The sequence below is a fragment of the Penicillium longicatenatum genome (assembly GCF_028827895.1).
Source record: "Penicillium longicatenatum strain IBT 33135 chromosome Unknown contig_2_segment0_segment0, whole genome shotgun sequence".
NCBI classification, from domain to species: Eukaryota; Fungi; Ascomycota; class Eurotiomycetes; order Eurotiales; family Aspergillaceae; genus Penicillium; species Penicillium longicatenatum.
In genome coordinates this window covers 6814828-6832327 of record NW_026643120.1, presented here as the reverse complement: position 1 = coordinate 6832327, position 17500 = coordinate 6814828, and the positions used below count along the sequence as shown (strand labels likewise).

The window sequence follows — 17500 nt, the reverse complement described above, 5'->3', positions numbered from 1 at the left end:
CCTTTTGATATGTAAAATGTGAAAATTGTAAATGTTGTAGCGAGACTGAAATTCCCCGTTACTTTTTTTTTTCTGCCGCGTCCCGGCGGTCCAGCCCCACCCACTCCAGTTACCGCCCATTCTTAACTAAGGTGACTAAGCGGCTCAGCTTGCGCAGCTCCGATCCAGCTGGTGATAAAGACAACTCTCCTAGAAACGCGTCTGGAGATGCTGGCTTTGTGGAGCATTCATGGTTCAAGATGTCATTAACGGGTCAAGGCGCGGGCAGTGATGATCACTGCCGGGCGATATACCCAGATCACCCCGAACAGGAAGCAGATCTCTCGCAACCCCATGATTTCCGTCGGGACACGGAGGGGTTGCACGAACCGTAAGTGTTACGGCATTTTGGAATTGGTGCCGTGCTAATACCTGGCTGCTACAGGATATCCTTCAAACCCAAACAAAAACGACAATCCCGATTTAGCTTATCAAGCCTCTTCTCGAATACCGCCGGCGGGTCGAATACAGGGCTAGGCCATTCGGGATCGCCAGGTGGACAAAACGGAGATGCATCGCCAATAGATGCTTATGGACCAGGGGGCTTGAACGCGGACCCAAACTCCTCTAAAGACGGGGCCCCTCTGGACTGGTATGTAGAAGGTCCAGGTCGACGAGTCGGGTATGACGACTTTACCGCGATCGATTGGATCTACGAGTATACAAAAGAGCGACAAAGAAAGCGCTTGTTATACTCCAGTGGTCAGGGCGTCTTGGGTCATGTCCGCCGATTTCTAGAGGCCGGTAACATCTGGTTCGTTCTGGTTGCAACGGGCATCGCCGTCGGAATTATTGCCGCGTCCATCGATATCGCGACCAACTGGCTTGGAGATCTCAAAACCGGTTATTGTAAAAACGGCAGTGGTGGCGGCAAATTTTATTTGAATCGAAGCTTTTGCTGCTGGGGTCTAGACGGTACCATCTCCTAAATCACGGTGGATACTTGCATCTAGTGCTAATGGAATGCGTGGGACATAGATCAAACAAAATGCATGGATTGGACACCGTGGGGATCTGCTCTCGGCTCCTCTTCTGTTGGTGGAAAGTATACTATTGAGTATATTTTTTTCATTTTGTTTTCTGTAAGTTCCCTGCCCATCACCTGATGTTTGCCCACTAACGATAGCTAGGTGGTATTCGCATCGACCGCGTGCGTTCTAGTACGAAGATTTGCCATCTATGCCCGCCACAGTGGAATTCCTGAGATTAAGACTGTTCTTGGAGGAACCGTGATTCGGCATTTCATGGGTCCTTGGACGCTGACTATCAAGTCTCTTGGCCTAGTATGGGTTCCTCGAAGATTTTACTCTCTATTTTTACTAACAATATCATTAGTGTCTTGCCGTTGCGTCGGGTCTGTGGCTAGGCAAGGAAGGCCCACTGGTGCATGTGGCATGCTGCTGTGCCAACATCATGATGAAGCCCTTTGACAGCCTGAATGGCAACGAAGGTGGGTGCCGTGCATCATTTGTCCCGTTCAATGCTAATTTTTGCAGCACGAAAACGTGAAGTCCTCTCTGCAGCCGCTGCAGCTGGCATATCTGTCGCCTTCGGTGCGCCCATCGGAGGTGTACTTTTCAGCTTGGAGGTAGGCAAGACCCTTGAATGTAAAGTGGCCTTTCATGATCCTAACTTTCGCAGCAACTTTCCTACTATTTCCCAGACAAGACCATGTGGCAGAGCTTTGTTTGTGCCATGGTCGCGGCCGTCACATTGCAGGCTATCAACCCATTCCGCACTGGGAAGATTGTTTTGTACCAAGTCACCTACACACGGGGGTGGCACCGGTTTGAAATCATCCCGTTCATCATTCTTGGGATTATAGGTGGTCTGTTTGGGGCATTCTTTATCCGTGTGAACACCAAAATCGCCCAATGGCGGCGTTCTCGGGGCTGGTCACGGCCGCTCTTGGAAGTGGCAGCAGTGGCACTTCTAACAGCTTTAATCAACTTTCCGAATCATTTCATGAGAGCCCAGAACTCAGAGCTTGTCCAAGCATTGTTTGCAGAATGCAGTAGCGAGACGACCGATCGGTTTGGCCTCTGCGTGTCAGGACCTGCATCCCTAGCCGTCGTTGCTATGTTGTTGGTTGGGGCTGCACTGGCCTTTTTGCTCGCTTCTTTGACATTTGGGCTTGACATCCCGGCTGGCATCATTCTCCCTTCCGTCGCTATCGGTGCTCTGTACGGGCGTGCTTTGGGAATGCTTGTTCGAATGTGGCAAGAAGCTTACCCCAAAGCTTTCCTCTTTGCCAAGTGTGAACCTGACATCCCCTGTGTGACTCCCGGTCTATACGCTATCATCGGTGCGGCGTCTGCTCTCGGCGGTGCAACTCGGATGACTCTTTCAATTGTTGTCATCATGTTCGAGTTGACTGGCGCCCTTACCTATGTAATCCCTATCATGATTGCTGTTATGCTATCGAAGTGGTGCGGTGACATTTTCGGCAAGCGTGGAATTTACGAATCATGGATTCAGCTGAACGAATACCCCTTTCTGGATCATCGAGACGACACAAACCCGCCAGATGTTTCTGCGCATCGGGTAATGACGACTGTTGATGATGTTTCCGTGATCACTGCCACCGGCCATACAATTAGCTCTCTTCGCAGTCTTCTCGCCAACACCAGCTACCGTGGTTTTCCCGTCATCAATGAAACCTCGAAACCCGTTCTTCTAGGCTACATCACTCGCAATGAGTTGTCCTTTGCACTGAAGTACTCCACTTCGCCTACCAACCGCAATCTTGCCGATGAGACTCAGGTTTTCTTTCTACATCAACCCTTTGCAGACCCCGTGGATACACTGGATCTCCGACCTTGGATGGATCAAACTCCAATCACGCTCAATAGCAACATCAGCTTCTTGATCGTGTTACGGATGTTCCAGCGTCTTGGCCTGCGTTATGTTTTGTTCTCCAACAAGGGAATCCTGCAAGGTCTTTTGACCAAGAAGGATGTCTGGGCGGTCCTCAATGGCGTGGAGTTCCGTCGACAGGAGGCCCTCCGTGATGATGGATTCCATGACGCTCATACAGCCGAAGAGGTCGGGTTGCTGCATGCCGACGGAAGAAGTAGTCTTGGCAGTTCCCTGAGAAGAGACTCGTTTTAGGGTTGACTTCTAGACCTTGATTTCCTGTACATTTAATGACTTATTGTCTCCGAAACCTGGGGAGCAATTTGCGGTGCCAGCTAGATCGGCCATCTAATGTAGACATGAATATATTCTGATTTCAGAAGAGAATTTGCTGTTGCGTATATACGTGGCAAGCTATGGACTTTGCGCTTGTGAGTCAATGACTCTTGTATGTGTTTGTCTCAAATAAAACACGCAAGTTAGCTTCGACTGTTGTTGACAATCTCTCTCACTTCCAAGCTCTCGTCATCTCCCTGTCTCTTTTTGCCAATCCACACCGCCCAATATCTTCGATAATCGATAACCCAAATCCGCAGAATGGCGTCCCCATCCAATCAACCGGACCCTACTCCTTTTAAGGAGGATCCTAATGTCAAGATGATGGTTGACCCGTTTGAAGTGCGCATGCGCTTCACAACCCAGCTTCAACGCTTGAGCGCCACGGTTACATCCTCGCAAAAAGCGGCCCATTATGCGCTCAAATACCGCGACCTGGACGAGGACCTTCACTCCTGCATTTTGGAGCAGCTTGAGAGAGTAAGAGATAGCAGTCTTGTTTTATTAATATCTTGCTAAAATTAAACTTACAGAATAACATGAATACTCGAGCCAACATCATGTCTTTTATCGAACACTTTTGTGAAATGGCAACCAAAGAAGACCACCTTCCCTACGTACGAATGATGCAACGCGATATTCTTCGTGTCGTTGATGCAGTGGTTCCCCCCGATGGCACTGGTGCAGCGAACGTCAAGCATGTCCGACGAGTGCTTAGCAGTCTTCAAGCCAAACAGATCCTCTCCGCCGAGACTGTGACCGAGATCGACGCCGCCCTCAAAGACCGCGACTCCCACCCTGCACACTTGGATCTGGAGCAAGATGAGGCGCAGGATGATAGTGCCACATCCAAGACAGGGACACCTCGTAATACCAAGCCGCACGTCCGTGTCGACAAGCGACAGATCGAGCAGAGAATTGAAGAAGATCGTGAGCGGAACAAACGCCTTCGAGAAAGTATGTGGGCCGTTCCTGGAGACGATGCTGCTGAGTCCCAGAAATTCTATGAAGATGTCAGCGATATTGGTGAGGATGATTTCATCAACGCTCGTGAGGAAGCTGCTGAACGACGGCTATGCGGCGAGAATCTTATGAGACAAAATGAACAGGACAACGCTTAGAAACGCTGGGTCGTTTCATCTGTACAGTGTGATTTTAATCTGGGGCTATTAATCTGTTGCACTGGAATTTCGGCGTTAACAGGCATGGTATGGCGTGTGTCGTTCTTTCGTTTAAGCGCTTCCGAGCTAGATGATTTAGGTGTTTTACATGGGGCATATTTGAGATACCAAGGGTGCATATTACCGGACCTATCTCTCCTCTGATACCTGAAGAGAAATATCAGAAATTATTTAAGAAACCTTCTAAGAATTAAAATAGTAGCGAGGCCTTGAAGAATCAAATACCAGATAATCCCAGGTACAACATGAGGTCTTATTTGCGGGCCCTCCGTCCGTGTCCGTTCATAGTCACATATTCCGCGGTTACAGGAATAAAATGCCAGGGACCGGGCATATTCATCGATTAGGCAAGCTACGATTGAAGCAAGGGATTAGCCCACAATGTCCTGTTATCACCCAAATCAGGTGTACGTACTTCCGTGCCTTGTTTAGGCCTACCCAACCCTATCTGAGAAGTAGTTGATATTCAATGCCGAGAGATTTGTTTCAATTAGGACTAGACTCCGCAAAAAATGATGATCTTTGAACATTCGAAGCAGAAGGTGGAGCAATATCCAGGCTCAATTGCAGATACCAACGGGTATCCTCCACTCGGGCATAGTTACTCGTTCCAGGCCTAATTTTCGGGGTTATGCAGCTTCTGTGGGGAACCTTGTCCGAAATTTTGCAAGCAAGACGGCAAACTCCAAGGATAGAAAGGCATACATGTTGGATGATAGTGGTGATCCTAGGGTCTGGTTTGAATACAAGGTTGGTAGCAAAACAAATGGTTCTTGACTGATAGCATAGTTCGGCGGGATTGACTTGATCCGAACCCAAGGCTTCTTCTTTGGCGCATGAAATGATCTAGTCGATCCACTTCGATCTGCACTTCGGTATATATGCAATGTACGTCTCTGTGGGGTGATCTTGCTCCACCATTTTTACCCGGGCGCACACGGGGACGCTTTCGACGGTTGCGTGGGAAATTTGCTAAGTGGGAGGAGTATAAAGCCCAAGCCATTTCTCGACGAATGTGATCTTGGGACTTCCTCTCATCAAATTACTCACTCCAAGGTTTCTATCCTGGCTTTCACATATTTTTGTCTTTTTCGCATGATGTTATTTTCAAAAGGAGCTGCCACCGCTGCTCTAGTCTCTTTGGGGGCTTTTGCCCAAGAGGCCGCTGCTACTCAGATGCCCTTGCCCATTCTGAAAGATTTTGATGAAACCGGTGTGCTTGGTGGTCTTTATCGGCCCAACAGCACGTCTGCTCGATCCCGCATTGGCGTCTACGTGATGCATGCGGAGCAGGACTACACTTCTTTCATTGCCTGTACCGCACTGCCGAAGCACGGCTACACGACTTTCTGTGCCAATAATGAAGCTAGCAAATACGGTTACATGTCAGACCTCAACTTTGAGGATCTGATGACCGAGGTCAGCACTGGCTTAGCTTGGTTCAAAAACCAAATCGATATCGATAGGGTGGTCATTCTGGGACACAGTGGTGGTGGTGCTATGATGGCAGCCTACCAGAACATTGCTGAGAATGGCGCATCAGCATGCAATGGAACTGAAAAGATCTACCCCTGCTCCGATGAAATGGATGACTTGGTGCCAGCCGACGGTCTGATGCTCCTTGACGCCAATTACGGTCTTTCAACTATGGCCTTTCTTAGCTTGAATCCCGCTATTGAGGAGGAGACCAACCCTTCTAAACTAAACGAGTCCCTAAGTGTCTACAACACTGCGAATGGTTTTGTCAACAACACTTAATCCAACTATACTGCCGAATTCAAAGAGCGATTCCAGACTGGTGTCGTGGCTCGCAACAACCGTATACTTGAGCACGCTCAGGAGCGTCTGAAAGCCCTTGATGCTGGAAAGGGCATGTTCGGCGATGACGAACCCTTGACTATTCCAGCATCCCTTTATATCGGATTCAACAACCTGTTTTTTACCCAAGACACTCTTTACATTCACCACACTTCTCACGCTTGGCCTCTTCTTCACAAGAACGGAACCACCACTCAAATTGTTCCTTCGGTCCGAGTACCAGCAAACTTCGATGACTACTCCAACAACTGGCAGAGTGGTGCTTTAAAGACTACCGTCCGTCGTTTCCTCTCGACATTTGCTATCCGGGTCAAAGACACCTTCAACATCAAGGTTGACTGATTTGACGGTATTGACTATGCCTCCAGCCAGACTGCTCCTCACGCTGCTATCGCTGGTGTTAAGGTTCCTCTTTTGACTATGGGTATGACCGGCCACTACGAGTACCTGAATGCTGAGAAGCTTCATCTCCAGGCTACTAGCAATGATACTTCGATTGCTTTCGTTGAGGGTGCTCAGCACACTATTGTCACTTGCACTGTGTGTGAGTCTTACCCTGGTGAATATGGCAACACTGCTGAAACTTGCTTCAACTACGTCGCTCAATGGCTGGCCAAGCCCGGTCGCTTCCTGTAGGATTTCTGAACTGTTGTTCTTCAATCACATGCCGATTGGGTAGGAAATTGTACATATGCATTACCTTGCGGAGGTTAGTCGTTTACTTTTAATCTTCCCAGAGGTTAAGATTTCCGCTTTGAAAGCCCTTCTTTTACATCTATGAATTTTCTGGTACATGACTAGGCCAGTCCACGAATTACCTTTCAAGACTTCATATTTGGAACAATAAAAACATAGCCACACAACTTCAATACTTGGAGAATCCTTAAACCTAAACGTGCGTGTTTTTCCATGATTAAGTACCTAATTGCTCCGGAGGGCAGTTTCTTTGGCCGGAGACAAGCCTCCAGGGCTCAACTTGGAATAATTCTAATTGCTGGCAAATGCTTTGCGCCTCCCAAAATTCTGAAGTATATATCGTGAGGGCTATCCATACCGGGGAATTCCAAGGTCCAAATTTAGAATGCTCTTGGGAATAGATCTTCCATTCTTGCCCACACACATTTGCTAAGCTATCAATATTATTCCCCAGTTTAAAGAAACTTCAACTTCAGCATTTTCAGCCGCCAAAAATCATGTAGAATTTCGAGGCCGTTCATCGCCTGTGAACCGATGGAACAGATCACATGACCCCGTTATCTCGGGAAATCCTAAGGCCGATAACTATTTTTTTTTGTAGCATCCCGCAGCAGCTCGACACATCACATCCACTTTTGGCCTTGGGTTTTCGCTTCTTTTCTGTATCTACAGATCTCTATGCTCTCTCACCTAGTCACTGCGGCTAAGGGTCTATTTGCGCGATCAGAGTCTCAAGAGGCAGATCCTGCTGTCGCCTCCGCCGCAACCACATCGGAAATGGCTACTTCCACTCGACGAGAGACCGCGGCCAAAGATGCCTCCAAGTCGCCGAGAACAAACGCTTATGTGAAGCATGGACAGCAAGGAAAGCGCAAGGCACCGACCGATGAGCAGCAAACTAAGCGGCGAAAGCGGAATAGCCTGGAGGCTGCGGAGAGTGACGATGAGGAAACCAGCTCTCCTAAGACAGAGAAGAAATCAACAGAGTCTGAGCCCAAGAGCCACTTCCGATTTGGTAGTGAGGAACCTGCCGTGCCGGAGCCCCAGCCTGAACAAATCACCCAAGCACAGAACGACGACGAGGAAGACGACAGTAGCGATGATGATGAGGCGCCCGAGACAATCGATAATTCCGCTCAACTCTTGCAGATGAAGGAGAAGGCAAAAAAGCAAGAAAAAGCGAAGCAATTGTATGTGCCACCACTTCACGAAACCCGGTTTCCTAATGGATCTTGTCTTTCTAACGTACAACAGAGAGGAACAACTAAAGAAGGAAAAGCGGAGGAAACTTGATGCGCGCCGCAAGTTGCAAGCCAAGTCAAAGGTCAAGGAGGCTACTGGCAGCGACGATCTACTTTCCGAAAGCACAGCCACCCTCCAGGGCTCAAACACACAAGACGCACGCCGGAGTGCTCTGCCCGCATTGCTGCCCGATGACATCTTGAACGCCGAACCTGCAACCCGAGCTCTGACACCCCCAGCAGAAGACTCATCCGTGCCGAAGAAGTCGAATAAGCTGCGGTTCCTCGACAAAACAGAGAAGGCCCCCAAGGATGTGCAAGTGGGCGATGTTACCATTCGAGTGCTTGACGCACCTTCCGCAAAGCGGAAGTCCACCACGACCCTCGCTCCCAAGGCCTCTAAGGCTGGACGGAATGTAAAGGATACCTGGATGAGGGGACAGCGAAGTACCGGACATGTCAACGGATTGCGCAGGACTGCGGGTGGTTCCTCGGGGTTTGTGCGCCGTTGAAAAATTGTATTAATTTACGCCAGGATTTGGCCTTTGTCATTTTCAAAAGAATTCATAGCGACCTCGGGATGTTAATGTACAATTCGTTGACAATTCATAGCTGCTTTCGGCTAGTATCAGTATTGCGGAGTCCTATCAATGCAAGGGGAGAAAGAGAAAAAGAAGTAAAATAACACAAAATAATCTCAGACCTAAAAAGAATCTCAGCATGACCGGGTTCCTCCTACCAAGTCTCAAGCTACGCAACACAAAGTTCTGGAACTGGGAAGTGCATTGAATCCTCAATTGCGTCAACGGTTTAGATTAATAAGGTGGGGACCACGTGCGGAGCGCCGGCCTTGGAAGCTTCAACCTTCGAATTTTCCAGCTTCCATTCTCTCCCCAGCGGAGTCGCCTGTTTTTCGGCCATGGCGTCTGCTGCAGAAGATTCCCCCCTGTTACCCAACCACCATAGCCCGGCGTCCCCGCGGGCGAATCGGACGTCGCGGTCGGTGACATTCAACCCTCTGACGCAAATCAGTACGTATGGCGGCACCACCTCCGATCCCACTTATCGTCCATTGCATACCGGCTCCCCCCCGTTCAAAACACCAATGCCCATGGTGGCTCGCCTCGATCTCCCAGTCAGCCTATGCTGTCAGCATTGAATAGCAAACTTCGCCGTCGCAATAGCCATGGTGCTCCTTACAGCACACCGCCGAATACGGTCAACGCGCCGAAAATTGGCCCGCAGCGTACAACCAAGAAAGCCCAGAAGTTGAAATTGCTTCCGGATCCAGTAACTGCTGAAGAGGAAGAGAGCGATGGAGATTTCCCTCGCGATGTCTATTCGCAGATTACTCGCATCAAAGAGCCTGCTGCACGAAGTCACGCGGCCCGGCTGGGCAAGGCCGACCGAGATCGCATTCCTCGGGTGACTGCGTACTGTACCGCCAATTCCTATCGCCTGGAAGGAGTGATCAAATTCCTCAAATCCCGGGCCAAAACCCGCGGAGCCAATCCCAAGCTGTACGACGAGTGCGTCTACTCTGGTTTCGATTATCAATATGAAGAGAAGCAAAATTCAAGAGTTTTCCCATCTTCCACCAACAATGGCCACCACGATTGGCGAGCAAGCGAGCGCAGGTACTCGGATAGCGTCGTCGAGGTGGATGACAACACGAAGTCCCGAAGGGAAGATCTGATCGATTTCCGCGAGGAGGCAGCTGTTCACTCCGAAAATACAGAACACGCATTAGCCGCAGTGCAGCCCCAGGACCAGCAGTATGATATTGATACAACAATCCATATGCCCGAGGTTTTCTTGTTTGACTACGGAACTGTTGTCATCTGGGGTATGACCCCTGCACAAGAATCACGTTTCTTGTCAGACATATCGAAGTTTGCTACCTCCATATTGAGTCCGGATGACACACAAGTCGAAAATTTCAACTTTTACTATGCGCGGGAATACCAGGCTCGTATATACAACGATTTCATTTCGCTCCGCGAGCCTCGCAACCATATGATCAAGTTGGCAATCTCACATGCCCTATCCCAATCAGTCAAGACCTCTCTCTTCGAGGACCTGGTATCTGAAACTATTTCAGACACCGCCCCGCTGCCTGCTCAGATCGCGCAGACTGGTAGTGTCAATCTGACGCGGAAGCAAATCAACATGCAGATCGGAGAGCTATTCATCTTGCGAATTAACATTCACTTGCAAGGGTCTGTTCTGGATAGTCCAGAACTCTTCTGGGCAGAGCCCCAACTGGAACCGGTGTACCAAGCTGTCCGAAGTTATCTGGAAATGGACCAGAGAGTCAGTTTACTCACAGAGCGATTGGATGTCATTGCCGATCTTCTTGCTGTGTTGAAAGATCAGTTAACGCACCGCCACGGCGAATATCTTGAATGGATTGGTAAGATTCACCCTGCCTACTAGAACCAGGACCATGCTAATGAAATACCAGTCATTGTTTTAATTGCAGCCGAGATTCTTGTTGCCGCTATCAACATCGTTGTTGATCTTTACGCCGGGGTCGACTAAGCTTCCGGGTCCTGCACTTCTACCGATATTGCCTCAAACTATCTCCCGGAAACTCTGAGACTTCGAAGCAGATATTCCGCCATTTGATACCAACTGAAATCTGATATCTTGCATGATACAAAGGCAACGCCTGCAAAACGCATCATTATCCAATATCTTCTATCTCTGAACAGCCTGAGCTCTGACTTGATTTTTGCTATCTTCACTCGCTGTCAACTCGCAATAGCTTCCAGAATGTCTGATTTCTGACAACATCTTATTTGAGCTATTGCTCAACCCTGTTTTCACCGCACACAGACGAGGCCACCTCCGCCACACGCTACGTAATTCACCTTTTCTGCTTACTGGGATCGGAGTTTATCTGCCTTGGTTGATTCCAAGGAAATGGGGTTTAGGTGCGAGCTTTTATTTCTTTGTACAGATTCTCTATGTTCATACCTTGAATGCATATCGGTCCAGACCAATTTAGTCAAACTACAACTCGTTTAACCGCCAGTCATGAATCCTCGGTAGTGACAATAGTATTTTAACCTTGGTACCAATCACATGCAACATGCAGTAGCCCATAGAGATGACAGACCTGAAAGCATGGTAGACAGAAAACGAGAAAAGAAACAGGCCATAAGCCGAGAAAGAATAATCAATATCAGCGCTGTATGAAAAGACACGACACCCAAGCAGAAATGTGAAGAGATCAAGAAAAAAGGGACCTTTTTCCGTACAAAAAAAAAAAAAAAAAAAACAGGAACCCCAGATCACCACGGGTTCAAAGGAAGCAAAGAAGAAAAAAAAGGAAATGTAGAAAAGATTATCATTACTCCTCGGCCTTAGGCTCGGTCGTATCCATATCCATAGGCGTAGTCCCCGAATCAGCAGCCTCAGCATGTGCATGCTCTGAGTGGCCCTCGCGATTATCTTGACTGTGGGGTGTCTGCTCGCCTTCATGAGGAGAGCCATTGCTACCGGTCTGGACACGGAATGAAGAAGTAAGATCCTGCTGGCTTGGAGCAGGGGCAAGACGGGGCAACGCACCACCTCCCTCATGATCTACATGCTCATTCGCGGGGTCTTGAGCAGGGTGATCCTCATCCCCGCCATCGACAGGAAGGTTAGATTTGCGGGAGCGCTTGACACGGAGAGGACGTTCTTCGGGCTGGAGGAAGAATGACATATGAGCTCAAGTTCACTGCGCGCAGGACATTGCAAAATACAGCGACAATGCAAATCAAGTATGCTTCAAAATCCAGGACTCGAGGATGTCAAAAAGGGATAAGGTAGCTACTCACAGTCCGCGGCTGCTCATCCGAACTACCCTCAGTCTCATCGTCGAAATATCTCCCATTACCAGCCTGTCCGCCACCCGCACCGTTCATCGAACCAGAATCATTCATCATCGCCGCCGCACGGGCGCGCAATTCCGGGTCCGCAGCACCGGACTGAGCCTCGTTGGCCATGCTGGTGACCTTAGCGAGACGTTCCAGCAGCATACAAGACTCCAGGCGCATTTTCTGAATGTACTGCCAGCCACGACGGTTCCGGGTACGAATCATGTCATTCTCAACCTCGACTTCGGCGAGGCGCTTCTTCAGCGCGATGCATTTGCGTTTGTAGGCGATTTCCACGCTGGGAGGGTTTGCGGAGGTTGAGGTGCGAGCTTCCATTTTGTAGATCAAGAGAGTGAAGAGTTATAGGGTATGCAGCGATTGAAAGGAAGGAATGCGATATCTTTGTCAATCCGTCTTGTTGGCTGCAAGTTGATGGATGGGTGGAGTCGGGATCGGTAATGGGGTGGAGATGGAATGAAAGACGGTGGTATAAACGGCGATGACAAGGAGTCAAGCGGAATTGTATACAGTGGATTATATATGGGATGCTTGCGTTCACCCACAAGTTTCAAAGAAAAAGCTGGAATCGTTGCGTTGCAAGGAGCAGATGTGCAGGAGTCGCACTCTTCTACGCGATTTGTTTCTGCCGTGATATCAAAGGCGGTGTGAATTATTGCTATCCAATTGAAACTAGCTATGTTCTTTCTATCTAGTGTCCACCTGTAGTCGGCAGACCCAAGAACACCTTAAATGAGTCGTAACTGTTTTTATGAAAGGTTAGTGTTCATTTTCTCACAGATAGATAGGAGCAACTTACATTAGCCATTGGAAACCGGTCAACGTGCCCAGCATCACAATACGGACGGGCAGGCCATTCCACAGGCCAGAGAACCCGATGTTGCCATAAATTCGTGAAACGGCGGTCATCGCACCCTCGCCAGCTAAATTGGTTATTAGTCAATGGCTCAGTTCTTAATGCCAACACAAAACAGGAGACTCACCCTTCCGATCAGCATTCAACTTGCTCACCATGACATCGGCCGGGTGGCTGACAATAGCACAGAAAATACCGGCAATGTATCCACCCAGGAAACTAACCCCAGTTTGTGCCAACTGGCTATACTCCTCCTTAGGCTTACCCATAGTCTTGTAGATCATCTTGACGGTCTCCTCAAAGGTTGCAAACTTGGTCATCGTATAAGGGATTTGACGAGCCCATAGAGGATACAATCCCTTGTAGAGACCACCAAAGCCTTCCTTAGCCACAATACGGCTCCATCCCTCACGCAGGTTGTTTGCATAGGGCGGCAAGGTAGTCTGCATGCGGACCTTGATAGCTTCCATTGGGCACAGGGCCATATCAGCGAAGAACTCGGCGGAGGCACTGGCACCCAAGAAGACTAAGGTACGGTTCGTTTCGGGGAACAACTGGTCCCCATATAGGTACTTGAAGTACTCATACAGACCGTACTTGCCAGCGCCTTGGAACGAGTATCCCAGGAAAGTGGGCGACCAGCCAAAAACCACGCCGCGCAAGCCTTCCTTTGCGAAGATGGTGCGCCATGCCTGGATATTCGAGGTGTAGATCTTGGGGTCAACTTGGCGACGGCATTTTACGAGATCGAGTGGCGTCACAGCGGTGTGAGTTGGTCCTAAGAGGCGGGGCTGTCAATTGGGTGCGGAGAAGTCGTGTAGAGCGACATTGCATACCACAAGCTGTAACCAAAAGAAAATTCGTTAGCATTAGCTCAATTCATGATTCAAGAGGAGAAAGCGCCTGTGAAGAAAGACATACCGATAACTCCGCCAAACATGCAACTGAAGAAGTACTTGGAGGAGTTGGGTTCGATCTTCCCAAAGGGAAGTTTGCGTTCTTGGGTGGCCATGATCAAATACTGAGTTGGAGAATACAAAAAACACGAGAACAGAGATTATCGAGAAGGCAGTCAGGTATGACAAGGAGAGGAGAACCTTGGAAGAACAGTTGGAGGAATGGCGTCAGTGCGCTCCATGCACAGCTTATCCCCTAAGTATGAATGGGTCGACGGGAACGGCTAGACCGGCACGATGGGGCTTATCAGTAACGCTGCGATCTGCGATGATTGTTTATTCCATGTTTACCTGCGGCTCTAAAGTGGTTATATCCCCCGGTATTGGATATTAAATAGGCAATATGTACCGATTAATTTTCAAATCCTTTTGTTTTGAAAGCCGAATAATCAACTTAGCTCAAAGCTCAGGGAATCAGGTCTAACACGCGACAATCAGGGACAGGGATCCCCAGAAATCGTGACGTCATGATATCCGGTCAATGCCGTCGGCTCCACTTTGATAGTTATATCAAGTTACATTGAATTATGTACACAATGAAAATGTGACTCCAGATCCCCCTGTTTATGTCCACCTGCAACGCCAATAGATAACCCGAAAATTTTGTACAAGTATCAAAATATGCAATATAATCATCATGGGGTATGAACTCCGGTAGGTCCGATCTGAGGGGGAGGGGCTCTGAAGGAATTACTATCGCCACGGATTCGTTCGGCCTCACGGGCTAGAATCAGCGCAAGATTTATGCCCTGTTGGGTTCCAATGCGATATAGAACCAAACTAATCTCATTCACTTGTTGTGGTGAGGGCATGCCGCATGAAACGACGTACCAGAGTGGCCAGAGGAGACCATAGCCCTGCGCGGCCCGGATGGTTGTGTGGTGGTCTCCCGGCTTTGTCGGTCGGCCAAGAGTATCCACATCAGACATTGCAAAAGGGATACTATGGCAGACATCGGTGGTCATTTCTTGAATTACAGCCCGTAAGGCAGTTTCGTCAAGCGCAACATCGGTGTCAAGGAGATTGGCAGGCACCCTGTTTTTCGAGATGATGTCCGAGTGAGTTCGTTTGAGGCTGAGGAGAAGTTGTTGTAGCATGATTCGGACGGCTCGATAATAGTTCCAGATCACGCAGTTGGAGATGCGGTTGTATGTAAGTAAAGTCTCGCCTTGCGCTGAATAGACGACTAGCGGTAGCCAACGATCGGGGAGGTGGAGTGTCCATTGGGAGAGCTCGAAATCACACTCCTGACCCGCAACAATCCACTGCTTGACGGTGGCTAAATCAGGCGAACTGGATGCTGCTTGCATTGCCAAGAAAATTTGGCTAAGTTTGGATGCAGCTAGCATGAGCCGTTCGACAGGATCGTCGACGTTAAATTGGTCTATAATCCAGTCCATATCGATCCGAGGCTTATCTCCCAACGCGAGAATCTCAACGGACTATACTCTTGTCAGAACAACTTTGCAGCAAGGGGAATGGAGGAACATACAGTGTGTGTATAGGCAAAGTTGAACATATCCCGGCCGTGTCGATTGTTTAGTTGACCCTTACCTCGGATTTTCATGAGAAACTCGAACCCAGCGGTGTGAGAGCTATATAGACCATTTCGTTCACCAGTGACATCCTCGAAGAGTGACAGAATCACCACAGAGGCAAATGTTTCATCTTTCAGAGCCTCGGTAGGCGATGCTAAAGCTTCACGCAGACTACTCAAGGCCTTTCCATACCCTCGACGCGCCTTCATCATGAGTTGAGGTGCTCGTGAGACGTTGGCGAGAGTCATAAATGCCGTCGCGTCGACCGCCCACCGAAGACAAGAAGATGTCGACTTTTGCTGATCGATCTTTGAATAAAGCGAGGGCAAATAGTCTAAGTGGCCCATGTCATCTTCAATATCGGGTACAATAATATATTGATCGAAAAAATAGCATAATGCGCGATCTTCCCATGTCGCATCCGCCATGGGAATCAACGACAGCGAGGTATTAGTGCTTGAGGGCCCCCCAGGATGACAGTCCGCACTTCCCGAAGATTGCGAAATGGGTGTTACTCTTTGGCTGCTGGTATCAGAAGGAAGCGTGTCCTTCTTTGCTTGGCGCTCAACTTTCCTGTTCTCATTGCGGAAAACTGCATCAGGGCGGTATCCCGGGCAAGGCCTCCCGTAGACACCACAATTCCGGCACCCAGGGCGCCCTTCATCACACTGTTGAAGTAATTTTTAGTATCTGACAAAGATATGAATATACGGCGGATCAAAAAGGAAACAATCGTTGTAGATGTAGTCACAGGTCTTACCTTAATCTTTCGCTTGCGACACAGGTAACATCCAGTGCTAGGCTTCCCCCCATACACCATTTTTGGACTTGGAGCCGTGTATAGAAGGGAGGTCTTAGGCGCAGAAATGGGCTGGTGGCGAACAGCCTCCCCGCTTCTGGGGTTCGTTGGGTTCCACAAACGGGGGGTCAGGCAAATCAGTTTGGGGGGCACGGTTGACCGGGCCACATGCGCATCGTAGGCTAGAGAACGTGTTCGACTAGAACACTAGAGTATGAACAATTTATCCTAAGGTAATTATCAGGATCTGGCGGGATTTTGAGAGGAAGACAGTGTCCTTTTCAAACCTTTGACGGTAGCCTTAGGAGACGCCTTAGTCAGCGCTTCCACAAGCACCGGGCCTGAACTAAATTATCCAGTTTTATTGCATAGAGTAGGGAATCTGTGAGGAAAAATCGTTTCTCGTCAGGCTGACATAAAGAGATACTATTGGAGTTATCTATCCCACCAATGGGGATCTCGGATTCAAGCTGTAATATGTAGATACATGCCTATCTATAAGCTTCAAGGACCTTAACGTTCTTGATAATTTTGCACGGAGCCCTCTTCCCCCCTTAACCTTTGACGCCTATTTACTAACCTTCGTAGCCTTCTTTGAGCATTGCTTTCGATTACGATGGAAGATACGTCTATGTTGCCGATATGGGAGGGAGCATCTACAAGTGCAATTTGGTTGATGAGGGAAAGAAAAGAATACACTATGATGAAGACTCTGCTTTCACTGTGATAATTAAGTCTTTTTTATAAGGTTCTGCCCAGAGTGGTCAGATCTTGAGCGTTACTTGAACCAGCATGTCTTTCGCTTGGCAATCTGCTCTAGAAAAGACTCCAGAAAACGAGCAACTTGGCTTTTGGTATTGTGGAATACTATAAATCAGCAAGCATAATCGATGTTTAGGTAAAGGATTGTCGAGCATATTTCTTTATCAATCACATACGCATTGAAATACTGTATCGCGTGACTTTCACAGGCTATAATATGCAAACTGACATGATGTAAGGGGAGGATAAAGTACATGACACCGAGATGACCATAGAAGAGGCATTCGAGTGCGAGGCATACTTCCTATTGGCTGGAAGCCAGATGACATAGATTGAGAAGTTAATGCAGGATTAGTTTCCAGGTTTCAAGGGTTATTAATGGTCTGGTCACCTCATTCTCCGCTTTTGACTGTGTAGCTTGTCGCTACCTTCGTCCTTCTTCATTACCATTCTTTCCTCTCCTCTTGATTCAGTGATTGATGAACACGGCTTGCAGTTTATGGTAGGAGGAATGCAAAATATCGCGGGGGAGCTACAG

The 17500-nt window shown here is 48.6% G+C and overlaps 9 protein-coding genes across 9 annotated transcripts; 6 read left to right on the top strand and 3 right to left on the bottom strand.

Annotated features, from left to right (window-relative positions):
• Positions 1 to 239: 239 nt before the first annotated feature.
• On the top strand, positions 240 to 3150 carry N7484_005076 (chloride channel protein; the record flags this gene model as incomplete). The annotated part of the gene is made up of 7 exons (XM_057115496.1): positions 240 to 370; positions 425 to 954; positions 1018 to 1121; positions 1170 to 1322; positions 1375 to 1489; positions 1536 to 1627; positions 1681 to 3150. 7 exons carry the CDS (start codon positions 240 to 242, stop codon positions 3148 to 3150), a joined length of 2595 nt encoding a protein of 864 aa, XP_056975636.1.
• Positions 3151 to 3492: 342 nt separating this feature from the next.
• N7484_005075 (CTD kinase subunit gamma) lies at positions 3493 to 4352 on the top strand (the record flags this gene model as incomplete). Its single annotated transcript, XM_057115495.1, has 2 exons — positions 3493 to 3711; positions 3765 to 4352. The coding sequence occupies 2 exons, from the start codon at positions 3493 to 3495 to the stop codon at positions 4350 to 4352; spliced, it is 807 nt and encodes a 268-aa protein (XP_056975635.1).
• Positions 4353 to 5510: 1158 nt separating this feature from the next.
• Positions 5511 to 6572, top strand: N7484_005074 (uncharacterized protein; the record flags this gene model as incomplete). The annotated part of the gene is made up of 2 exons (XM_057115494.1): positions 5511 to 6155; positions 6207 to 6572. The coding sequence occupies 2 exons, from the start codon at positions 5511 to 5513 to the stop codon at positions 6570 to 6572; spliced, it is 1011 nt and encodes a 336-aa protein (XP_056975634.1).
• Positions 6573 to 6650: 78 nt separating this feature from the next.
• On the top strand, positions 6651 to 6866 carry N7484_005073 (uncharacterized protein; the record flags this gene model as incomplete). Its single annotated transcript, XM_057115493.1, has 1 exon — positions 6651 to 6866. The coding sequence occupies one exon, from the start codon at positions 6651 to 6653 to the stop codon at positions 6864 to 6866; it is 216 nt and encodes a 71-aa protein (XP_056975633.1).
• Positions 6867 to 7604: 738 nt separating this feature from the next.
• On the top strand, positions 7605 to 8679 carry N7484_005072 (uncharacterized protein; the record flags this gene model as incomplete). Its single annotated transcript, XM_057115492.1, has 2 exons — positions 7605 to 8116; positions 8181 to 8679. The coding sequence occupies 2 exons, from the start codon at positions 7605 to 7607 to the stop codon at positions 8677 to 8679; spliced, it is 1011 nt and encodes a 336-aa protein (XP_056975632.1).
• A 631-nt stretch (positions 8680 to 9310) lies between these two features.
• Positions 9311 to 10603, top strand: N7484_005071 (YagE family protein; the record flags this gene model as incomplete). The annotated part of the gene is made up of 1 exon (XM_057115491.1): positions 9311 to 10603. The coding sequence occupies one exon, from the start codon at positions 9311 to 9313 to the stop codon at positions 10601 to 10603; it is 1293 nt and encodes a 430-aa protein (XP_056975631.1).
• A 919-nt stretch (positions 10604 to 11522) lies between these two features.
• On the bottom strand, positions 11523 to 12369 carry N7484_005070 (uncharacterized protein; the record flags this gene model as incomplete). Its single annotated transcript, XM_057115490.1, has 2 exons — positions 11523 to 11861; positions 11995 to 12369. 2 exons carry the CDS (start codon positions 12367 to 12369, stop codon positions 11523 to 11525), a joined length of 714 nt encoding a protein of 237 aa, XP_056975630.1.
• Positions 12370 to 12742: 373 nt separating this feature from the next.
• On the bottom strand, positions 12743 to 13919 carry N7484_005069 (putative mitochondrial phosphate transporter Pic2; the record flags this gene model as incomplete). The annotated part of the gene is made up of 5 exons (XM_057115489.1): positions 12743 to 12794; positions 12851 to 12974; positions 13035 to 13685; positions 13744 to 13749; positions 13829 to 13919. 5 exons carry the CDS (start codon positions 13917 to 13919, stop codon positions 12743 to 12745), a joined length of 924 nt encoding a protein of 307 aa, XP_056975629.1.
• A 579-nt stretch (positions 13920 to 14498) lies between these two features.
• Positions 14499 to 16221, bottom strand: N7484_005068 (putative C6 transcription factor; the record flags this gene model as incomplete). Its single annotated transcript, XM_057115488.1, has 3 exons — positions 14499 to 15305; positions 15356 to 16069; positions 16162 to 16221. 3 exons carry the CDS (start codon positions 16219 to 16221, stop codon positions 14499 to 14501), a joined length of 1581 nt encoding a protein of 526 aa, XP_056975628.1.
• Positions 16222 to 17500: the final 1279 nt, after the last annotated feature.